A 24,961-nucleotide genomic window follows, 5' to 3' on the forward strand; every position below is an offset into this window, starting at 1 on the left:
GACTTGCCATACATTCAAAGACTGAAGTGATGATAACTCATCCAAGTTTTTGAATGACATTGTGGGCTTTTGTGAAGGGATGGGAGTCTGACAAGGGCCTCTAAGGCAAAAATTAATCATTAAGCCTGATAATTCCATCCACCTTGCCTTTTGTCATGAAGAGCAGTAGAGGAGGAGGTCTTGAAGAACTCAGAGAAATGTATAGTCCTGAAAATTCAGTGTTCTTGAATTGTAGGACTCTGCTGGACTCAAATCTAAAGGCAAACTGAACCAAAACAAACAAACAAAAAAAACCAAAAAAAACCTTGGAACTGCAGATCCCAAATTCTTTCTACCCCAGTTGATGACAAGATCAAAAAGGTAGCTGTCTTTGGGGGTGGAAAAGTTGTAGGTTGAAGTGATCACAGATGAAATCAATCTAATTAAAGCTGCAACCAGTCCCAGTTCATACAGATTTTTGCTAGGAATATGAATTACAATCAGCTGTCCTGAGAGAAGAGTGTAGACTCTCTGGGAAATAAGGAAAACTTAACAAAACAATATTGTGCTTAATTCTCAACTTTAATCTAACAGTGTTTAGAATACTGTGAAAAATTGTGAAACATACAAAAAAACTGGAAACTGTGATGATATTTTTAAGAGAAGATAGTTCATAAAAGCAGGCTTACAGATGACCCAGTTATTAGAAGTAAGTGACAGGGATTTTAAAGCAACTTACAGGGGGTACCTGGGTGGCTCAGTTGGTTAAGTGTCTGCCTTTGGCTCAGGTCATGATCCCAGGGTACTGGGATCAAGCCAGGTCTTGGGCTCTTTTCTCAGCAAAGAGCCTGCCTCTCCCTCTCCCTCTGCCTGCCTCTCTGCCTACTTGTGCTCTCTAGCTCTCTGTAAAAAAAAAAAAAAAAAAAAATAATAATAATAATAAATAGATAAAGCAATTTACAGGGTAGTATGTGAGGGATTGGGTATTTCAGCAGAGTAATGGACAACCTGAAAATGAGCCAAATGCACATTTTACAACTGAAAAATGGAGTATCTTAAAAAAAAGAAGCAGAAGAAGAAAGGAAAGAAAAAAAAATCTGCTCAGTTTGGCTTACCAGCAAATTTGTGGTAAGAAACAGACTGAAGAAAATGGTAAATTTGTGAATAAATATGAAATTCTGTTTTCTTGTTTTTATTTTTTAATTATCTTTCTTAGATTTATTTATTTTAGAGAGACAACATGCAAGATGAGTGGGAAGGGGCAGAGGGAGAGGGATTGAGAGTCCCAAGCCAACTTCATACTAAGTGCAGAGCCCAATATGGGGCTCTTTCTCATGACCCTGAGATCATGACCTGAGCTGAAACAAGAGTCAGTTGCTTAACCAACTGAGCCACCAAGACGCCTCTTTCTTGTTTTCAAATTTATATAACAGTAGTTAGTGCAAAGCAAAAAATATTGTGGGATTTATAATATGTGGAAGTAAAATATATGACAGTAGCATGAAATATGGGAGAGAATAACTGTAAGTATAAATTATACTTTTAAATTTCTTAGATCACATGTGAAGTGACATAATATTTGAAGATGGGCTGTAATGAATTAAGACTGCGTATTGTATATTCCTAGAGCAACCAACAACAAAAAAATACAGCAAAAAGGCCATAAAATGATAGTATGGGGGAAAAATAGCATCATTTGCATTATTTGAAGTCAAGAAAAAGAGGAACAAAGAACATATAGAACATAAACAGTAATGGAATAGGCTTAAATTAAGCCACACCAATAATTATGTTAAATATTAAGGTTTAAGCTTGTCATCAAAACTTAAAATTGTCAGATTAGATAAGACCGAAAGACCAACTGTATGCTTCATAGAAGTAGGCATTTTATTTATTTATTTATTTATTTATTTATTTTTAAGGTTTTATTAATTAATCTGACAGAGAGAGATATCACAAGTAGCAGAGAGGCAGGCAGAGCGAGGCGGGGGGGGGGGGGGAACAGGCTCCCTGCTGAGCAGAGAACCCCTTGTGGGGATTGATCCCAGGATCCTGAGTTCATGACCTGAGCCAAAGGCAGAGGCTTAACCCACTGAGCCACCCAGGTGCCTCCAAGTAGGCACTTTAAATATAAAGATAAATTTGGTTAAAAGGAATAGATGAGAAAAGATACACTGTATTAAAACTTACTGAAAGAAAGCTCCTATGGCTACAATGCTATCAAGTGACATACATTTCAAGACAAGGATTGTTAGAGAAAAAGAACATCTTATAATGATAAAAGGACCCACTTATCAAGAAGATAATAAGAACCTTTAATGTGTATTCACTTTATAACAGAGCTTTAAAATACATAAGATAAAAATAGACAATTATAAAAGGAGAAATAGACTTACACTGATGGAGATTTCAGTACTTTAAATATTTAAAATGGTAAGGATATAGAAGATTTAGACACCCCTGTCAACCAAGTTAACCTAATTAATATTTATAAAGCATTATACCCAAGAGATATAGAATGTGACATTCAGGTGGACATGAAACACTCTACCCAGATAGATGTTTTGTGGGGCTGTCCAAAAGCTTCAGCATATTGCAAAGGCTAGAAATGATAATGTGTTCTTTGACCATAATGGAATTCAGTTAAAAATCAGTAACAAAGTAAGGTTTAGTACCCTGTGTCGAAATTGACCATAATGGAATTCAGTTAAAAATCAGTAACAAAGTAAGGTTTAGTACCCTGTGTCGAAATAAAAATGATTCTAAGTAACCTGTGGGTTAAAGAACCAGTCAAATAGAAAAGCCAAAAGCATCTTAAATTAACAAAGGCATATCAAAATTTATGAAGTGCAGCTTAGAGAATTTACAGTTTTAAATCTTGAAGAAGAAAGTATTAGAATCATTTATTTAATCTTTACCCTAATATGAAAAAAAAGACCATTAAATTCAAAATAAATAAAGGCAGAAAACATAGAAAAAACTGAAACTAATGAAATAAAAAATATGCCCTAAGAAAATAAAGCTTAAAGTTTCCTCTTTGGAAAAAACAATATAGTTGTTAAAGTTAGGAAGATTGTTAGCTTAAAATAAGAGGAATTTATATTTCTCTTGAATTTGTGAATCAGCATTATGTTCTTTTATCCTGGGCTGTTTTATGACATGTTCTTAGGACAACATTCAAAAAAGGCAAAGGTGGGACGCCTGGGTGGCTCAGTTGGTTAAGCAGCTGCCTTCGGCTCAGGTCATGATCCCAGCGTCCTGGGATCGAGTCCCACATCGGGCTCCTTGTTCCGCAGGGAGCCTGCTTCTCCCTCTGACTCTGCCTTCCACTCTGTCTGCCTGTGCTTGCTCTCGCTCGCTCTCTCTGACAAATAAATAAAATCTTAAAAAAAAAAAAAAGGCAAAGGTGGAAGTTTTATAAAGTCTTCTTGAGGCATAGGTACTGTTACTTCCTCAACAAACTGCCATATAAGCAAGTCACAAGATCAGCCCGAATTCAATGAATGGGGAAATGGACTCCGTATTTTGATTTTGGGTGGTATAAAACACTGTGGCTGTGTTTTTTCCTTTTTTTCTTTTCTTTTTTTTCTTAGAGAGAGGGAGAGTGGGTGCAGTGGTTGGGGGAAAGGGCAGAGGGAGAGGGAAAGAAGAATCTTTAGTCCACACCCAGTGTGGAGCCCAACATGGGGCTTAGTCTCACCACCCTGAGATATGACAGGAACACTCAGATGCTTAACTGACTGAATCACCCAGGTTTCCTGATGTGTTTCTTATTTATAGTGGTTAAATCAGAAACAGTAAAGGGTCTAGATTTTCCCCTCTTTAAAAGCTAGTATGTTAATCTGTCAGTATGCACATAACCTCTAGTTCAGAGACAGAGTTTATTACTCACTGCAAAAGTGGCAACCAGGGCATATCTTGTGTCATTTACCTGAGCCTTAATCTACACAGGACTACACAGTAAGGGTCAGATCATACTTGCACAGGCAATAGTGTGCATTGCAGGAGAGGAACTCCAAACTGGGAGTCTCTGATTTTACATAGCACCACTGGTAATGAGAGTCTGTGTCCTTTCCTCTGAAAGTGAGACAGAAATCTTATCTTTACTCTGGAATTTAAACAATCTTCTTGAGAGAAGACATTGGACTGTCTTAATTTTGCTAAGCATTATTATCTTGGAATGTCTCTTTATACAAACATCTTAAATTGCCTGTAAATGACATTGCTTAGAGAACCCAGATCATGCAGAAATGTTCAGGGAGAATTGTTTTCCAATACAGTGTGCTCTTTTGAACAATACTTTCCTCCCATATACAAAGTTCTATCACTTTCTACTTTTTTTGGGGGGGGGGTGTTAAGATTTTATTTATTTATTTGTTAAAGAGAGGGAGCACACAAGCAGGCAGAGGGAGAGAAGCAGACACACTTGCTGAGCAAGGAGCTTGGTGTAGGCCTTGATCCCAGAACCTTGGAATCATGACCTTGAGCTGAACGCAGCTGCTTAACTGACTGAGCCACCTAGTTGCCCCTCTACTTTTTTTTTTTTTTTTTTTTAAAGATTTATTAAGAGAGAGAGAGAGCATGCCAGTGTTGAGTGGAAGAGCAGAAAGAGAGGGAGAGAGAAACTCAACCAGATTCTGCACTGAACACAGGGCTTCATCCCACAACCCTGGGATCACAACCTGAGCCAAAACAAGAGTCAGTTGCTCAACCAACTGCACCATCTAGGTGCCCGGAACACTTTCTTCAGAAGTTTTATCCTTTTAGAGCATCAAGGCTTGAAGTCCAGTGTTTTATCATCTAAATGAGGTCTAAGTACAAATGAGGTTCTGCTGTTATATTTGTAATTAGAGAAATACAAAACAAAAATACAGTGAGCTATTGCCATGCACATACTGAAGAAAGAGTGGAGAATATCAAGTGTTGGAAAAGATGTATCTGGAACTCTGAAGTGTTAAATGATAAAACCACTCTCTAAAACAACTTCAAAAAATATATATAATTAAACACAGACTGTGACCCAGCAGTTTCGCTCCATGAGAACCAAAGCCTGCATTCTTACAACACTTATACACAAATGTTATAGGACAGGTTGCCTTGGCTAGGGTATTGGTTGGAAAGTAGCATGTGAGGACCTCTGCTGGGGTGATGGAAAGACTATATGTATGTATGTAACTTTTTGACCTCCTTTATCTTAACCTACCCCCGCATTCCCGCTTTGGGCAACCACCACTCTGTTTTCTGTATCTAGGAGGGGTTTTGGGTTTGTTTTTAAATTCCACATTTAAGAGAGATCAAATGGTATTTATCTTTATGTCTGACTTATTTAACTTAGCCTAATATCCATCTATCCAAGTTGTTGCAAATGGTAAGATCTCATTCTTTTTTTTTTTTTTTAAAGATCTCATTCTTTTTATGACTGAATAATATTTATGTGTGTATGCACTGCAGTGCATATGAGGACTGTCTTAATTTTGGACTTAGTGTTTTTGTTTTCTTCAGATAAATACCCTCAAGTGTAATTGCTGGGTATATGACTGGATATTTTTTTGTGGGGAAGGGAACCTCCATATTGTTTTACAGAGTGGCTGTACCAATTTACATTCTCACTTAAAGTCAGAAGGCTTTCCTTTTCTTCATATTCTCACCAATACTAGTTATTTCTTGTCTTTTTGATAATAGCCATTCTAAAATGCGAGATGTGATGTCTCATTGTTTTGTTTTGCGTTTCCCTGATGATTAGTAATGTTGAACATCTTTTCATCTATATGGGTTTTTTTTGAAAAGTGTCTTTTCCGATATTCTGCCCATTTTTAATTTTTATTATTATTATTATTTAAAATATTTTATTTATTTATTTGACAGAGAGAGAGATCACATGTAGGCAGAGAGGCATGCAGAGAGAGGGCGGGGAGCAGGCTCCCTGCTGAGCAGAGAGCCTGATGCAGGGCTCCATCCCAGGACCCTGAGATCATGACTGGAGCTGAAGGCAGAGGCTTAACCCTTTGAGCCACCCAGGCGCCCCTTCTGCCCATTTTTTAATTGGAGTTTTTGTCATTAAGTTGTGTGAGTTCTTTATATGTTTTGAATATTAGTCACTTATGACTTGTATATATTTTCTCCCATTCTGTAGGTTATATTTTCCTTCTGCTGATGGTTTCTTTTGCTGTGCCAGAGACTTTTTTAGTATGATGTAGTCCTATTTACTTTATGTTGCCTTTGGTGTCAGATGATGCCAAGCTTGCCTAAGCTCTGTTTTCTTGTATGAGTTTTATGGTTTTAGGTCTTAAGTTCATCTTTTTTTTTTTTTTTTTTCTTTAAGATTTTATTTATTAGGAAGAGAGGCACATGCAAGCTTGGGGAGGGAGAGAGACAGGCACACTCTGTGTTGAGTGCAGAACATGACACAGGGCTTGATCTCATGACTCTGAGATCATAACCTGAGCTGAAATCAAGATTTGGACCCTTGAGCCACCCAGGCACCCCAGGTTCAAATCTTTAATCCATTTTGAGTTAATTTTTGTGTATGATGTAATGGTCAAGTTTCATTCTTCTGCCTGTGACTGTAGTTTTCCCACTATCATTCATTGAAGGAACTGTCCTTTACCCCTTATGTATCCTTGGCTCCTTTGTTATAAATTAATTGACCATATTTTTTGAAAATTGGCATTGGAATTTTGTTAGGGATTGCACTGACTCTTTAGATTGCTTTGGGTAGTATAGACATTTTACCCTTATTGATTCTTCCAGTTCATGGTATGGAATAGCTTTTCATTTATTTGCATCTTGAATTTCTTTCATTAATGTCTTAGAATTTTTGATATTTAGGTCTTTCACTTACTCCATTAACTTTATTCATAGGTATTTTGTTCTTTGATATAATTATAAATGGGATTGTTTATTTTTCTTTCTGAAAATTTTAGTGTGTAGAAAATTAACTGATTTTTGTATCCTGCAACTTACTGAATTCACTTATTAGTTTTAACAGTTTTTTTGGAGTCTTTAGAGGCTTCTATATATACTATTATGAGATCTATAAATAGTGACAGTTTTACTTTTTCTTTTTCTTTTTTTTTTTTTAAGATTTTATCCATTCATTTGACAGACGGAAATCACAAGTAGGCAGAGAAGTAGGCAGAGAGAGAGGAGGAGGCAGGTTTCCTGCTGAGCAGAGAGCCCACTGAGCCACTCAGTCGCCCCCAAGTTTTATTTTTTCTTTTCCAATTTGAGCGCCTTTTCTTTATTTTCCTTGCCTAATTGCTCTGGCTAGGACTAGATAGCTTCACTGGTGAGTATTCAAAGAACACTTAATACCTATCCTTTTTAAACTCTTTTAGGGCACCTGGGTGACTCAGTTGGTTAAGCAACTGCTTTTGGCTCAGGTTGTGATCCTGGAGTCCCGGAATCGAGTAAAGGGGCGCCTGGGTGGCTCCCATCCATCTTAGGCTCCATGCTCAGGGTAGAGTCTGATGGTCCTCTTCCTCTGCTCTTTCCCCCACTCTCATGCTCACTCGCTCATGCTCTCTCTCTCTCTCTCTCAAATAATAGTGTCTTGGAAAAAAAAGAATCTTTAGAAAGAAAGCACAGTAATCTATATTTTTGAGAAATACCCTATGTGAGTTTTATTTGGCTAGTTATACCTTTACACCAAAAGTATGTTTTCTATTTTCCTCCTCATGAGCAGCTTTTTTATTGGTGGACATCTTGCTAGGACAGTCTATGAATTGTTGCCCAAATCTCTTTATAAAAATTTACCAGTGGGCTCTTTTAACTATATTAATCCTCTCTGTTCACAAATCAAATGTTGTGACTCTTAATTTACATTTTATTCTTGCTACTACTCTGTCCCCACATCTCTGAATGGCCAACTGCTTACTAAAGATCTCACTAGAACATCTATCAGGTATTATAAACTAGTATGTCTAAATACAGGTTTCGCATCTCTCTTCTCTCCAACTTGCTCTTCCATAGCCATATTCTGTTTCAGCTTATTGGCAATTCCATTCTACCAGATTCTTACATATGTAGGAGTATACTGAATGAGAAATTTAGTGACCATCTTTGCTGTACACACAGGTATTTTTTTGTGACATGTACTGTAAGTAGAATTTGTGGGGAAGGTTAAACAACAGGAGTACTAAAACCATTTGGCACAGAAAAAAATAGTTTAATAAATTTAGGGTAACTAAAATTTTGAAACACAAATTTATTAGCATTACCGAATTTTTTAATAAGATTATGATATGTATACTTTTTATTAATGTTACTGTTTTGGGTTAAGGCTATTTTACTTTGCAGTACGGACTATGTAATATTTCACTTTGTATTATGTCTGTAGATACAGAAAACTTCACAATGGTTTAAATAAATGGGAGTTTAGTTTTCTTACATACCAGGAAATCCGGAAGAAGGCAGCAGTTAACATTGGTCCAGCTGCTCAGTAGTGCTTTTAGAAATCCCCAACTTGTTTTGTTTTTCTGCTTTGTTAGCCTTATTAGTTATTTTTAATACTCACACTTGTTGACTTATGGTCATAAGATTGTTGTTACAGCAGTAGACATGTTTACATCTACCCCTGAATAAGGAAAACAAATGTTTGCCCGTAACCAGCCCCATTCTATCCTGGAAGCGGACTTAATACGTCACTGATCTCAACTACATCCTCCAACCCCTGAGCCTTCCAATTGTGAATATTTAACTGGGTCCATTACTGCCCCCAAAGAAACTAAGATTTCTGTAATGGGAGGAATAGAATATGATCAGCTGTTACTATTGTCTGCTTTACAGAACCATCAGAAACTACTAAATTTAGGGGTGTCTGGGTAGTTCGGTTGGTTAAGCCTCCAACTCCTGCTTGAGATTGAGCCCTGAGTTGGGCTCCATGCTTAGCACAGAGTCTGCTTCAGATTCTCTCTTCATCTCTCTCTCTCTCCCCCCGCTTATCCTGCTCACTCTCACTTGCTCTCTTTCAAATAAATGAAATCTTTTTTAAAAAACTACTAAATTTGGAGCACCTGGGTGGCTCAGTGGGTTAAACCTCTGCCTTTGGCTCAGGTCATGATCTCAGTGTCTTGAGATTGAGCCCCGCATCGGGCTCTCTGCTCAGTGGGGAGCCTGCTTCCCCCTCTGTCTCTTTGCCTGCCTCTTTTCTTGCTTATGATCTCTGTCTGTCAAATAAATAAATAAAATCTTAAAAAAAAACTACTAAATTTAAATATAATTGGTGATTTGAATATATCTGCTTGGAAAAATTTTACTGTTTTCAGTAGGTCCAGATAAATGGGATTTTAATGTTAAGTGGGTATTTATTATTTGATATAGATGAGGGCTCACCATAGCTAACAAATATATTAAAAACAATCCAGTGACTGTTAAGAAGTTAGGTATGTATTTAGAAGTTAGCAAATTTGTGTGTTTATACTAGTGAATTTTTGTGCTCGCTTCGGCAGCACATATACACTAGTGAATTTTTTAGAATTATAATTTACATTTTGAGGAAGGAATTTAGAAGAGATGATCCCTTAAAGTCATAACGATCTATTTTTATTGTTAATTCTGTTTTTTTATTTTGGTTTCCATAGAATGTTGGCTCAATTAAGAAACATCAGGGAGATAAATTCAACCCAGTGGTAAGTAGCTTTAATTTCTTTTGTTAGAAAATGTTTGGCTTATTGTTATGCCTTTTTTTTCTTAGTTGGCTTCTCTCTCTCCATTTGATAAGAATATTTTTATATCTCTCGTGTTAAGTCTGATTTATAAAGTGACTCTTGCTTATCATAACACTAAAATTCTAATGAACATTCCCCATGTTGATCACTTCCTTTTTAGAACAGGCCAGGCTTCCTTTGGTTTACTTCCTTTTAATATTGTGTAATGGAGGTTCTGTTTGGTTGTTATTATGCATTCCTTTCTCTGCCATATGGTATTTACCTCCTGTATCCTCAATAAGTAAGTTCCCCCTCCTTTCTTGTCAGTAAGCAGTTTTAGTCTGATAAATTAGGGTCCATTTTTATATTGGCTTGAGGCCCGCTGAATTTAATCTGAGGTCTAAACTGCTCTCTCCTTAGCCTCTGTCCACAGGAAATTTTTACTTAAAATGTAAACTGTTTTATAGAGCATCTGATTTCCTTTTCTGAATTCATTGTCTCTTTTGAGAAGTTTTACAATTTCTGACCATCTGTCTGTCTGCAGCATGATCTGTTTATGGTTAGCACTACAGAAAAACCTTGGAGGTTGTATTAGCTTCATTAACAATTACTCTGTCTTGTAAATTGCCTTATGCTTCAAGTGTGCTGCACAGATGAAAGCATCTAAAATAAATACTCTTTTTTTTTTTTTTAAGATTTTATTTATTTATTTGACAGACAGAGATAACAGGTAGGCAGAGAGGCAGAGAGAGAGAGAGGAAGGGAAGCAGTCTCCCTGCTGAGCAGAGAGCCTTATGTGAGGCTCATCCCAGGACCCTGGGATCATGACCTGAGCTGAAAGCAGAGGTTTAACCCACTGAGCCACCCAGGCTCCCCTAAATACACTCTTTTAAATACATTTATTTGGTAGTAAACATTTCATGCCCTTTCTTCTCAGCTAGCATTTATATTCCCAAATCCATTATAATTCAGAAATTTTTAGGCCACATCTTCCATGTTCTTGGGTACTATCATATTACAAAAATATAAACATATAGTATTTATAATTTGATTAACCAGAATATTTTCAAACACCAGACCAACACTGTCCCACAGAAATTTCTGCACTGAGAGAAATTTTCTCTGTCTTCTCTGAGTATGGTGGCCACTAGCCACACATGGGGCTATTGAGCTTTTAAAATGTGCTTAGTGCTTAAATCAAGTTATTTGATTTAACTTGAATTTTAAGTTAAAAATGGTTAAGTTAAAATGGCCACATGTCTAGTGGTTGCCATATTGGAAAGAACAGATTGAGTTCCCTTAAGATTGTTCTTAAATGTCCTCTTAACTCACTATCAGTTGAAATCCTATAATCTATTGAGCAAGAAATTTCATATTCATTTTTGGAATCTTTTATTTTGGGGATGTCATAAACACACAAGGATAAGCTGAATTCCTTTTCAGCAATGAAATTCTTATTAGATCAACAAAACTGCTTATTCTTATCAGTAAAACATACCCACATATAAATATAGTTTATTAATGAATATTCAGTAAACTTTTCTGGATATTTGCTGACAAAATCTTTTTTTTTGTTTTTGTTGAAGTGTAATGGACGTAGCATTATATTACGTTCAGGTGTACAGCATAATGATGATTCAGTATATATGTGTATTGCTAAGTGTCCACCGTAATAAATCTAATTAACATCCATCACCGTATGTAGTTAAATTTTTTTTTCTTGAAGTGAGAACTTTTAAAATCTATTCTTTAGGCAATTTTCAAATAAGCAGTACTGTATTATTAACTGTAGTCACCATGCTATGTGTTATATTCCCATGAAACAGATTTTATATAGAAACTTTTGTGTTTGACATCATAGTGTAGTGGAGGAAGAATTTTTCCTTGACCCTCTCAGGTTCTTTGGCTGGGTCTGAAAACTAACCTGACAAAAACAGTTTTAACAGGAGAAAGCATGCAAATTTATTTCATACAAATTTTAAGTGGCACAGGAGCCTTTATGAGGAGTTAGGATGTAAAGAAACCATTAAAACTTAATATATTTATGCTAGATTTGATGAAGAGTGTAGACTTGGGTATAAGTATGATAGGTCAGAGTATGACATAAGTGTAGTAAACTGGGGGGAAGTTAAGTAAAGCCCATTTGTTAGGATTCTTCTCCATTCTTGAGAGATTGGGCTGCTCTTTTCCTCCAGGTATAAGGAAGGCACCTCTCACATGAGGATTTTATGGCCTATTTCAGTGGAGAAGTAAAAGGGGAGGCCAGCATGACCTTCCTGCTTCTGCTGTTTTCTCACATTCCTTCAGTTGAAAGTATTCAATATGTCAAGGTACCGTATTTGAGTGGTGTGTTCTGAACCCCATCAGTATTTTATTTTTTGTAAGCCCTAAAGGAGAAGTGCCTAATAAAGACCTATTGATATTTTAATCATCTTGAGAACCTGAGTTCTAATATATCATTATGTATTGAGAAGTAGTATAAGACAATAAGAGCACAGAAACAGTTTCTTTATGGAAAAATAGGGATAATAGTACATGTCTTAGATATATGAGTATGAAATGAGAATATGCATATATTATCTAAAGAACTTAGCACAGTGCCTGACACATGGTGATTGACTAAGAATAGTCCTATTTTTAAAAAGATTGCAAGGGAAATACTTAGTTGTCAAACACTCTAGAATATCATATAATTTGAAATAGAAGTTGGTAGCAGTACTTTACAGAGCCATATTGAAGCCTGAGGCAAAAGAAAAAAATAATACCAATCCTGTCCTTATTTAAAAATTAGTCATTTTGTAGGGGCGCCTGGGTGGCTCAGTGGTTAAAGCCTCTGCCTTCAGCTCAGGTCATGATCCCAGCGTCCTGGGATCGAGCCCCGCTTCCGGCTCTCTGCTTCACAGAGAGCCTGCTTCCTCCCCTCTCTCTCTCTCTGCCTACTTGTGATTTCTCTCTCTCTGTCAAATAAGTAAAATCTTTTTAAAAAAAAAAAAAGTCATTTTGTTCATAAACAGATTAATTTTCAGTGATTTTAATTAAAAAATAAAGCATTAAAATATTTAATTTGATTAAGTTATTTTTGGTGCCTCCTATTTTGTCCTTTAGGCAGTTTCCCTCACTGGCTTCAATATAATCTTGGCTCTGGTTAGAAGTATTCTATTACTCTAATTGTCTTCTGATTAAGGCAAGAATTTATATTTTACAGAGTCGTTAACTGATTAACAGTCATTCTTATTTATTGACGTAGGCTTGTCTTTGGTAATACAATCTTAGACTAGTTGGAATTAACCTATGGATAGGTTAAAATTAGCCTGGAGAATTTTCACTAATTCAGAAGTAAACCTTTCTCCCATTTAGTTTAGTTTATACAGACTTCATTGTTTCAAACTAAATTGAAGCAAGTTTATTCTCTAATGCGTAACCTTACACAAATATAGGATCTATAAGCTGTTTAGAAAAATCAAAAGACGAATATTTAATTGAAACAAAATTCACTTGGCGTGTATTGAAATTTTGATGTGGAATTTTGCCTTGGAAAGTTAAAGGGGTGATGACTCTTTTTTTTTTTTTCTTCTTCTTTTAAAGATTTTATTTATTTATTTGCCAGAGAGAGAGACAGCAAGAGCAGGAACACAAGCAGGGGTAGTGGGAGAGCGAGAAGCAGGCCTCCTGTGGTGTAAGGAGACAGATGCAGGGCTGGACCCTAGGACCCTGGGATCATGACCTGAGCCGAAGGCAGAGGCTTATCCACTGAGCCACCCAAGGTGCCCTGGGGTCATGATTCTGATGGCTCACTACAGAAGATCTGAAAATATATTTGCAGTCCTACTTTCTACTCAAAACTGATATATGCAATAATATAAATATATATTATTATAAATATATATAACATATGCTTTATAGATAATATATACTTACTTGAGAGAGAGCATGAAAAGGGGGAACAGAGGGAGAGGGACAAGCAGACTCCCTGCTGAGCAGGGAGCCCAATTGTGGCTTGATCCCAGGACCCTGAGATTATGACCTGAGCTGAAGGCAGATGCTTAACTGACTGAGCCACCTAGGTTCCCCCAAATTCTTAATTTAGAAATAGCTCTTACCCATGGGGCATCTGGGTGACTCAGTGGGTTAGGGCTCTGCCTTTGGCTCAGGTCATGATCTCAGGGTCCTGGGATCGAGACCCGCTTCCAGCTCTCTGCTCAGTGGGGAGCCTGTTTCCCACCCCCCTCTCTCTGCCTGCTTGTGATCTCTGTCAAATAAATAAATAAAATCTTAAAAAATAAAATAGCTCTTACCCAGAAATTAAAGAAGTATCTTTGTTGTATTAGGGCTTTTCTAGTTGAGAATAAGTGGGACTCATAAAGCATGTTTCTTACAGAAGCATATAAATAGCTATTTAACAGATCATTTTTTAAAGTACAGAAGTATTTAGTTTCATTTGAAATTCAGTATATATAAATGTATATAAATTCTGACAGTAACAATATGTTTGAATGTATTCCATTGGATGAATATAAAGAAGGATGTACTTATATTTGCTACATAGATCATGATAAATGAGTTGTTATTTTTTGGGAAAATTGTTGATTATAACATGTGTTTTAACTAAGCGTATTTTTATTTCAATATTGCAGTGTCTAAAAATGACTACAAAACGAAGCTTATTTGTGCGGTTGGTACCATGTCGTTGTCTACGAGGGGAAGAGGAGACTGTCACTACTCTTGATTATTCTCATTGCAGTTTGGAACAGGTTCCCAAAGAGATTTTTACTTTTGAAAAAACTTTGGAGGAACTCTATTTAGATGCTAATCAGATTGAAGAGCTTCCAAAGGTATGGTCAATACTGTCTTTTAAGAATTGTCTTTGGTTATTTTTGTGCAAGAAATACGATATCCCTTGGTGTAGCCATAATGCAGCCAATATTTGTGTTTCCATTGTTTCTATTTTCTTTTCTTTTTTGGTTTAATTTTATTTTAGGGTATGCAACAGAACTTGAAAGAATTTTTTTTTAAAGATTTATTTATTGAAAGAGAGCATGTGAAGAGGAAGAAGGGCAGAAGGGAGAGGGAGAATCTCAGGTAGTCTCTGTGCTGAGCCTGAAATCCTACATAGGGCTCCATCTCACAACCCTGAGATCCCAACCTGACCCAAAACCAAGAGTTGGATGCTTAACCAACTGCACTACCAGGCACCTCCAGTATTTTTTAAATAGAATTTTAACCTTTGTTTCTTCAAGTTAATTGCTTGAGTATTTGAGCAAGTTTTAAGTTAAAATTTTGTATTTAATTTCCATTTTTTGTAGCCCCTATGGTAGGACTGCATGATTTCTGAAGCCAATAGATTTAGCTAGACAAATAGAAATTAATGCTTTCTTTTCCTAGTTTTAATAAGACATTGATCTACATTATTATAATTAAGAATAAATTGTCCTTTTGTTGTCACCTAATAATTTTGTTATTAAGCAGGTTTTCAGAGGTACTGTTCTATTTGTCCCATTTTGCTTTGTTTGGAAAGGTTTTGGGGGACATAACATTTCTGAAATCTAAGAACAACTAGATGGAGGAAATTTTTTTTGCTGCCATGCTATATCCTCTCACGTTATCAGTTTCTTTGCTAAAATTTTTCAGTGGCTACTTTTATTAATTCTTAAAAAAATGCCTCTTTATTCTCAACTCATTTTCTTGTTTATTATGGAAAAACTGCAGTAGCTTTTTTTTTCCCAAAATTTTTATTTAAATTCTAGTTAGTTAACATCTGGAGTAATATTGGTTTTAGGAGTAGAATTTAGTGATTCATCACTTACGTATAACTTCCATTGCTCAACATGAGAAGTGCCCTCCTTATTACCCCATCACACATTTAGGTTATCCCCCACCTACCTCCCCTCCAGCAACCCTCAGTTTGTTCAGTACTTTTAATTTGTTAGAATGTTTTACTACGCAAACAGTAGTGTTTATCAAAACTGGATGGAGATGTATTGGTGACTCATAAGCATGTGTGGCATTTCCAAAAAAGGAGCTATGATTTACCCTGGTGGATTTAGAAAATAGAAATAGAGAACACTTTGTTAAATTATAATTTTTAAATGAACAATGAGTATTTTTTTAGTATAAGTGTGTTTTTGCAATAAATAGGATGTACATCTAAAAATTATTCATTGTTGGGGCACCTGGGTGACTCAGTTGTTTAAGCACCTGCCTTTAGTTCAGGTCATATTCCCAGGGTCCTGGGATCCAGCCCTGCCTTGGCCTCCCTGCTCAGCAAGGGGCCTGCTTCTCCCTCTCCTGGTCTCCCTGTTTGTGCTCTCTCTCTTTGTATCATACAAATAAATAAAAATCTTTGAAAAAAATTACTCATTGTTTATCTGAAATCCAAATTTAATCAGGCATCCTCTATTTCATCTGGCAACTGTAACTAAAATAGAATAGAAAGTACAGTGTGTTACATGTGTCCATTGGTGCATGGAATCTATGTGTTAGATTTCTGTGTGTGTGTACATGTGTGTATATACATGTTGGATGACAGTGCTTTGAAAAAGGCTTTTCCTTTGGTGGTTAGTAGTAAAAACATTTGAAAAGCCAGTGACATCCAAGATTGTCTTATAAAGAAATCTGTGTATGGTTGTGGATAAAATATTAAGATTATGGGTTGCATGTTTATGAATTACTTCCCCAGGTTGTAATAAGGTGCTTTGTAATTTACCGTCTCCTTACATACTGTTCTTTAGAAAGTAATTTATCTTACTTAGTTGTTCTGGAGAACTTGGAAGTCCAAGATTAGTCCCTTTCTGTAATAAGCACTAGTAGGGTTTCAGCTTGGTGATTGAATAGAAAAGAGAGTCTTGCTGTGATAGTGCAGATAATTGAATCACTTGTACTTCTTTCAGTTTTTGGAAGAATGCTCTTCTTAAAAAAGGGCTTATTCATTGTTATCCTGATAATAATTTTTTGTTTGATTTGCTAATAAACACTACTTTTTAAGAGTAGTTTTAGATTCATAGCAAAATTGAGAATTCTCATATACCTACACTAAGCCTCCACCATTGTCAACATTCTCTATCAGAGTGGTATTTACATTAAAATTGATGACCGTATATTGGAAAATTATCATTACCCAAAGTCCATAGCTTATAGTATGGTTCATGCTTGGTGTTGTACATTGTATGAGCCTAAACAAATGTATAATGAAATGTATCTGTGGGACGCCTGGGTGGCTCAGTTGGTTAAGCAGCTGCCTTCGGCTCAGGTCATGATCCCAGCGTCCTGGGATCGAGTCCCACATCGGGCTCCTTGCTCAGCGGGGGCCTGCTTCTCCCTCTGCCTCTGCCTGCCATTCTGTCTGCCTGTGCTCGTTCTCTCCCCTTCTCTCTCTCTGATAAATAAATAAAATCTTTAAAAAAAAAAAAAAAAAAAAAAAGAAATGTATCTGTGATTTAGTATCATACTGAGTATTTTCATTGCCCTAAAAATTCTCTGTGCTCCACACAGTTTTTTGGTATGAAGTATAGAAGTGACCCATTTACCTACACTTTTGGTTAAATATACTTTATTTTAAATACATTTTATAAAAATAAATAAGTACATTTTATTACTGTGATTTTAGTGTAAGAATATATTTGTTCATAAATTTTTTTGTCCTCCCAAGTCAGAATTAAGTATTTTGAGTCATTCTGAGTCAGTTGTCATATTCGGGGTTAATTTGTGTAAATTTTCATTTTGGAGTAAAAATATTTGAAATACAAGTTCCAAAGTTTGTCATATTTAATAGCCACTTATTTTTTTACTACTTTAATAAAGAACACACCACATTTTTATTCTTTTTTTTTTTTTTAAGATTTTCTTTCTTTATTTGACAGAGAGAGAGAGATCACAAGTAGGCAGAGAGGCAGGCAGTGAGACTGAGGGGCAAGGAGAAGCAGGCTCTTTGTTGAGCAGAGAGCCAGATAGGGGGCTCTATCCTGGAACCCTAAGACCATGACCTGAGTTGAAGGCAGCGGTTTAACCCACTGAGCCACCCAGACACCCCCCACATTATTATTCTTTCTGAGTGCATTTTGCTTAGGGCAGAAGTATGAGGATGTAATGATTGAGTAGTTTGCTTGTGTTCAGACCCATAATAACATGAAACGATAAGAGATCTTTCCTAATGTTTTTGTAGGTATAATTCATGAAGTTTAACCACACTAATAATATTTATTTGTATAAAGGTTAACAAATGAAATATTTAAGGAAACTTAATCAAAATCCTTTCTTCCCTTGTTTCAATAGCAACTTTTTAACTGTCAGTCTCTACACAAACTGAGTTTGCCAGACAATGATTTAACAACATTACCAGCATCTATTGCAAATCTCATTAATCTCAGGGAACTGGATGTCAGCAAGAATGGTAAGATTTTTCCCCCTGGCTTTCTGTACTTAAGAACATGTAATTTTATTGAGATTTCTATTGTGTTTTAACAAACAAAAGTACAGAAGTAAAAAGTGTTGTATTAACTTTCATATATATAAAACTTACCACATGATAGTTTAAAACAATGTGGAGATAAATTGTAAAAACTTTTCAATGACCTTTTAATTAAATGCTATGGATACATACATGTATATACTTAGGTATCCTTAAATTTATATATTTATATGTATTTATTGTCCTATTATTTGTAATAATGAGAAACTTATTAACAATGGTGGTGTCTGCTGTTGATTATGCTATTTATATATAGCCATAGAGAGGAATTTAATATAGTTCCATCAATATTGTCATGAAATATTTATGCTATAGTGTTAAAGGTTGAAAAAAAAACTTGTGTAACGTTATACGTGAACTGAATTAACATCATTGAATATTTATCGAAAGACCTCCTTTTGCCAAGTACTGTATTGGGACCTAGGATTATAGTTAATGATGAGAAATAAAAGGACATGGTCAGTGTTCTCTTGCTGCATATAGTCTAGGCTTAGTTTGATATACACTGAAGATAATGTGGAACATTCCAAAATGTTAGGTGCTTACCTGGTCCAATAGAGAGAGAGCTAAATTCTTGAAAATTTTAGAATGAACATGTTTCTTACATAATTACCAAAAAAAAAATCACAAGAGAGTAAATATTAAATTGTCTGCCAAAAGATAAGACTTCAACAAACATTAAATTCCAAGTTATATTCAAATAATTCTTTATAACATTTGAAAAAAACTTGAAACAAGTCCCAAAAAATTTAGTATAGTAGCACCAGTAAATGCCTAGCAATCATATTTGATAGCTCTTGGTTGCAAAGTCACTTTTTGTCTTGATGATAGGAATATACAGGAGGGATCTTTGTATTATATCAATTCTACATCTTTGTATTATATCAATTCTACATTATATCAATTGAAAACCATTTTAGGACTGATTAAAAGAATTATCCTGTTTTCATAATTAACAGTTAATTTTTTATGAATTTACAACTGTGCCTACCCATTTCTATAAAAAAGTTATTGTAAATAAATAAAATAAATATGTGTGTTTATTTGCATGCCTTCATTTATTAAACCCTAATTATCTTAGCTATGGGCAATTCATACCAAATAATTATATATTTTGTAGGCAGGTCATCAATTTAATACTTCTATTTTAAGGATTAAATCCTTTGTAAGGAGGTATAACATGTTCATATTCATTTTGGGTTCAGAGAAGGTTATAGTAGTTAGTTTTCTACTGAGTTTTAGTTGTTTATAGTTAATAAATTTTAAGTTTAAAACTTGTAAATTTTTATTATTTATTTATTTATTTATTTTAAAATATTTTATTTTTTTACTTGACAGGCAGAAAGGCAAGCAGAGAGAGGGAGAGGGATAAGCAGACTCCCTGCTGAGCAGAGAGCCTGATGTGAGGCTTGATCCCAGGAGCCTGGGATCATGACCTGAGCCAAAGGCAGAGGCTTTAACCCACTGAGCCATCCAGGTGCCCCAAAACTTGTAAATTTTTTTAAACTTCTGTTGAAACATTTAACTCTTGGGTTAAAAATTTTCTGTTATTTGGAAGCAGCTGGGTTGCTCAGTTCTCAGAGCCTTGGTTTCAAGTCTTGATTTCAAGGCTGTGAGTTCAAGTTCCATGTTGGGTATGGAAGCTACTTAAAAAATTATTGTTTTTCTGTGATATGAAAAATTTGTGATTTAAGTAAAAACTTCGAATCTAATTACTACTTAGATTGGATTCATTTATATCCCGTTTTTTCTCCAGTTTATTTCAAAAATTTCATAGCCATATTAAAAGCCTACATAAAAATTGACAGAACACGGATGGATTCACACTCTGTTAGCATTTTGCCATGTTTAGTTTCCTTCTCTTTTAAAAATATATGTGAATTTAAATATGTTCAGTGAAAAGATGTTGTTGCTTATATAAAATTTCTATTTGGTAAACCTATTTAAAATTTTAAGTTGCAGACATGAACTTTAAATATTGGAAGAAGCATTTCCCAAGAACAAGGAAATCTTATAAACAACCACAATATCATTATCACTTTCAAGAAATTTGACATTACATTTTCCCTGTTGCTTAAAAATGCCCTTTTTAGTTATTTGCCCTTCCACCCCTAGTTACAGATCACATAGTATTCAATTGTGTCTCTTCAGTCTTTTAAAATTAGGAACAGTTTGCCCATCTTTTTGTGTTTTTCATGATACTAACATTTTGAAGAGTTCAGGTCAATAGGTTTTTAGTTTGTGTGACCTTTCCCCTCATGATTTTATGCCAGTTAAGTAGATTTCCTCAGCTTAAAACTTGTCTTTAAGGGTAGTTAGAAATGAGTTTCAATTCCTGTTGCTTTTTTAGAGTGACAAGTTTTACTTGATAAATTAGGAGGAACTTAATCCACTGTCATTGTAGCTCTCCACATGCTGATAGTTAAGTCAACACACAGGTAGAACTGTAGAATTGTTGTGACATTAGAGGTCATCAAGTTTAACATTCCATCCCAAAGGGGTATTTTCTACTTTTTGATCTTTTTAAATGGAAAGTGTTAAAGTATAAGGAAAGACATCTGAAATAATTTGAATGTTACTAATACAGTTGTATGCATCTGGGAAAGGCTGGCAAACTGCTACAACTCTTCATGCTATGAAAATAATACCTCACTCAGTAATGAACATGCTTGCATATGTCTCCTGAAAAATGCATTGACTCTGGATTTATTACTTTGAATTGAGAATGGTGCAGTTGTGGTGCATCAGTGTCCTTGATATCTTCAACTTTTTGCAGCTTCTTAAAGAATAGTGTGTATGAGTTATGACAACCTACTGAACTATAGTGTTTCTCTTTTTTTAATTCTAGTTTCAGCATGGTTTTTGTTGATTATATAGAAAACTTGTTTTATATGATTATATCAGCTGGTGTTTTTGAGGAGTTGGAAATAATTTCTATATGATGAGAAGATTTAAAATAAGCACTCAAGGGGGCGCCTGGGTGGCTCAGTGGGTTAAAAGCCTGTGCCTTCAGACCAGGTCGTGATCTCAAGGTCCTGGGATGAAGCCCTGCATCAGGCTCTCTCTTCAGGGAGCCTTCCTCTTTCTCTGCCTGCCTTTCTGCCTACTTGTGATCTCTGTCAAATAAATAAATAAAATCTTTAAAAAATAAAATAAAATAAGCACTCAAATATTCTGCCCAGAAGGAGGATGACATTAGTTACTGCTGCCAGTGAAACCTTACAACTTATTTTCACTAAAAATTAAATTGTAATTTATGTTTTCTTTTCTTCTCTTTCTCTGTGATTTCACAGAGAACAGATCTCCCCTACATTTTAAGTAGCGTAATCATCAGTCCCTTGCCTTTTATTTGTTTGCTTGTTTTTTTTTTTCTCCTTTTTGTCTTAAACTCATCTAAATGCAACTGCACTGAAGAGTAAATTTGTTTAATTTGCTCTTCCTTTGGTGGCTTAAGTTTTGCTTTATTAGCTTTTTTAAGAAATAAAAAAGTTCACCACGCCCAAGTCATTGCAAAAAAGCAACTAGTGTTTGAGAAATAATCATTTCTATGTTCAAATGCCTGTCCTTCTTGAGAAAACTAATGCAGATGATGATTAAAACATTCTGCTACGTACTTGATTGGGAAGGCTAGTGGGGAAAGGGAGATAAAAGAAATGAAGACTAGCCTAGTTAATTCATCTGTCTGAGCACACAGAATGCAGAGCCAGGAAATTATAAGGCAAAGAAACCAGAAAGAATAGCTCAGATATTTCTAACTGATAGAGGAATGCTAGAGAGGTTAATTAAGGCCTTTTCTTTTTAATTGAGTCAGAAAGCCCTGGAAGAATGAATTGAAAGTTTGTGGTGAAAACAGAAAACAGTTCATTGAACCTGAGAAGATCTGATGATTAGGGACCAACTGCTGGAAAACGCTCTTCACTTTAAACTCAGAGAAGTTAAATTGATTATGAGGAAAATTACAGTCACTGTATTTTTCTCCTGTGTTTTCAAATTTCTTAAATTGCTAATGTACTTATTAGTTGTTTAAGTTGAGCTCTTTTAATAAATCAGTTTGTTTAAGATCATGAAAGAAGAAAAACTGTGTGTTAAACTAACCTAGAACTAAAAATATTTAGACCAGTGATCACTGGTCATTGCCAAGTATGTTAATAATATAGACTGTAGCTGGGGTGTCCACTCATTATACCTTACTGTGGCCTTATCACTTATGGATTGTTTGGTACTTTATGTTTTGGACAATGTCTTATTCAGACATAAGATTATAGTTGACCCTTGAATGATGTGGGGGTTAGGAGCATCAACCCCCTGCACTTTTAACTCCCTCCCCCTGCCGCCATCTTAACTATACTCACAGCCTACTCTTGACAGAACTCTTACCCCTAACATATAAACGTATAACATATGTTTTGTATGGTGTATGTATTACATATTATATTCTTACTAGGTTGACAAAATGTTACTAAAAATCATAAAATACATTTATAGTACTGTCAAAAAAAAAATCTGTGGTTAAGTAGACTTGTACTATTCAAATTCATGTTGTTTAGAGGTTAACTGTATATACTTGCTTTTGTTTTGCTCTTTCATGGTCAAAGAATGGCCTGGTCTGATGTTGATACTCTTTGAAATCGTGTAGTTCAACAAGAGAATACCAAGATGTCCCTTTGAATGCCAAGTAGCTACCTGTAAGACCAGGCCAGATCCTATATGTCAGGAAGTATCTTCTCTTTCCCAGCAGTAAAGAAAGAGTTCTTCTATAATTAAACAATAGTAATTGTTTACTCCAAAGTAATTGTTCCTCCAAAGAGGAAAGCCACATTTTGCAATATCTAATCTAGTGTTTTCATTTTATTAAGTTTGAGCAAGAGTTAAATTCTTACAAAAAGGGTATATTACAAAGAAGGAACACTATGAAATTCAAGTGAGAAGGAACAAGGGAAAGATACTTGGACTTGTTAGAGAATTAAAAAGTAACTCATGATAAAATTCAGGTTCTGCATATGTTAAGGGTAAAATGAACCATCTTTGAAGACCGGCTAACACAAGCATTGAAAGTAGGCCTCACTGAGAAAGTAACATGAACAAGGACTTGAGAAGTTAGCCATGTAGATACTGGAGTTAAGATTGTACCAGAAAGAGGGACCAGCCACTATAAGGTTGGTAAGGTGTGAGTGTCCATAGTATGTGTGGGAAACAGAAGGCCAGGGTAGCTAAAACAGTCAGCAAGATGGGAGAGTGAGAGGAATAGAGGTCAGAGAGTTAGAGCCTTGTAGGCATCAGTATGTTCTTTGACATTTACTCTCAGTGACATGGAATCATTTAGAAAGCTTTGAGCAGATCAGTCAGACCATGATCTGATTTGTGTTTTAAAGACTTACACCAGCTACATGTAGAAACATTGTGAGTACAGAGGTGAAAAGTAACCAGTTGGGCTGTTATGTCAGTCTTCTCTGATGACAGCGATAGAAGCAGTGAGATGTGGACAGACTCTAGATATATTTGAAGGTTGAGTCTACAAGATTTTAAGATGGACTGAATGTGGGACACGAGATAAGAAATAAGAGATAAAGATGACCTCAGTGGTATTGGTGTATACAAGTGGAAGGATAGTGTTGCTAACAGCCAAGATGGGGTCATCTTTGGGAGTTGTAATTTTTAGTGGAAAAAAAATCAGGTCATTTTTGGACATGTTACATTTGAAATAAGATACCTGTTTATTTGCAGGGATCTGGAGTTTTCAGTCAAAAGGGGGCTCTGCTAGCTCTACATACGTGGAGGTTGTCAGTGTATAGATGGTATATAAAGTGTATAGATGGTATATAGATGGTATATAAAGCCAGAGGCTAGATACAGTCACCAAGGGCATGAGTGGGAAAGAAAAGAGACCTAAAGAATGAGTCTTAATGTCAATCCAACATTAAGAGACCTGGAAGAAGAGGAGAAGGTACAGAAGATCCAGAGAAGAAAGACTAGTGAGGAGGGAAAAAAACTAGTAAGATGAAAATACTTTTCTTTGCTACATTTTAGCTTCTCAAGAAAAGGAACCATGTCTTAGTATTTATAGTCTATAATAGTGTCTTACATTGTGTTTAGGTGGTACATATTAGCTGAATAATGCAGAGTATAGGTGATTTCAGTTTGGGCTTTTTTTTTTTTTTTTAAGATACCTAAGCAATACCTAAAGGGTATTTGAAAATTTTTATTTGGAGTTAAGGGAAGATTTAGAACCTGTAGGAATTAAAGTCATAGTAAATACAATGCTAGCAGTTTGTAAAAACAGAAAACCCAGAAGTATTTCAAAACTCCTCCTTTAAGGAAAAATTATTACTGTGTATCTGAAAGCTGGAGATGATTTAGAATTACTTATATCACAGATACTGGTTACTTTTTATAAACCTCATGCTGTGGAATAAAGTACTTAAAATTTTTAAAAATATAAAATATATGTATTTGTGGAAGATGATAAAAGCATTACTTCCCATTAAATATTAAAATTACAGAAATCTGATCTAGAACTTTTAAAATTATTCTTTCTTCATGTAAAAGTTTAGATCAGTAGAACATACTTTACTCCAATTGGTCTTTTTCTCCTTACATAGACTTTATTGTGTACTAAAAATAATATACCTCTTGGGTAATATTTTCTATGTAGATGATTTCATGATACTTTAAGGACTTGACAAAGGCCAAAGAAATGAGATATTTAGCTAAGGTTTTTAAAATGAAGTGGAGTGCTACTGAAAACCATGGAATGTCCTTCCCCTGTCCTTCCTCTAAATGTGGAATGTTCTATTGTAAAAGATGTGTTTTGATAAGAATAACACACTGCGGGGGCACCAGAGTGGCTCAGATAGTTATGCGTCTGCCTGTA

At 35.3% G+C, this 24,961-nt stretch overlaps 1 protein-coding gene across 12 annotated transcripts in view; it reads left to right on the forward strand.

Annotated features, from left to right (window-relative positions):
• Positions 1-24,961, forward strand: part of ERBIN (erbb2 interacting protein) — a 126,747-nt gene that overhangs the window by 36,283 nt on the left and 65,503 nt on the right. For all 12 annotated transcript variants that reach the window (XM_059175124.1, XM_059175126.1, XM_059175123.1 and 9 more), the window contains 3 exons: positions 9,561-9,608; positions 14,261-14,458; positions 17,895-18,012. In XM_059175124.1, coding sequence (XP_059031107.1) covers positions 14,270-14,458; positions 17,895-18,012 — 307 coding nt within the window. In that variant the 5' untranslated portion in view covers positions 9,561-9,608; positions 14,261-14,269. The remainder of the gene's footprint in view (positions 1-9,560; positions 9,609-14,260; positions 14,459-17,894; positions 18,013-24,961) is intronic.

Source organism: Mustela lutreola, chromosome 5, assembly GCF_030435805.1.
Source record: "Mustela lutreola isolate mMusLut2 chromosome 5, mMusLut2.pri, whole genome shotgun sequence".
Classification (NCBI taxonomy): domain Eukaryota; kingdom Metazoa; phylum Chordata; class Mammalia; order Carnivora; family Mustelidae; genus Mustela; species Mustela lutreola.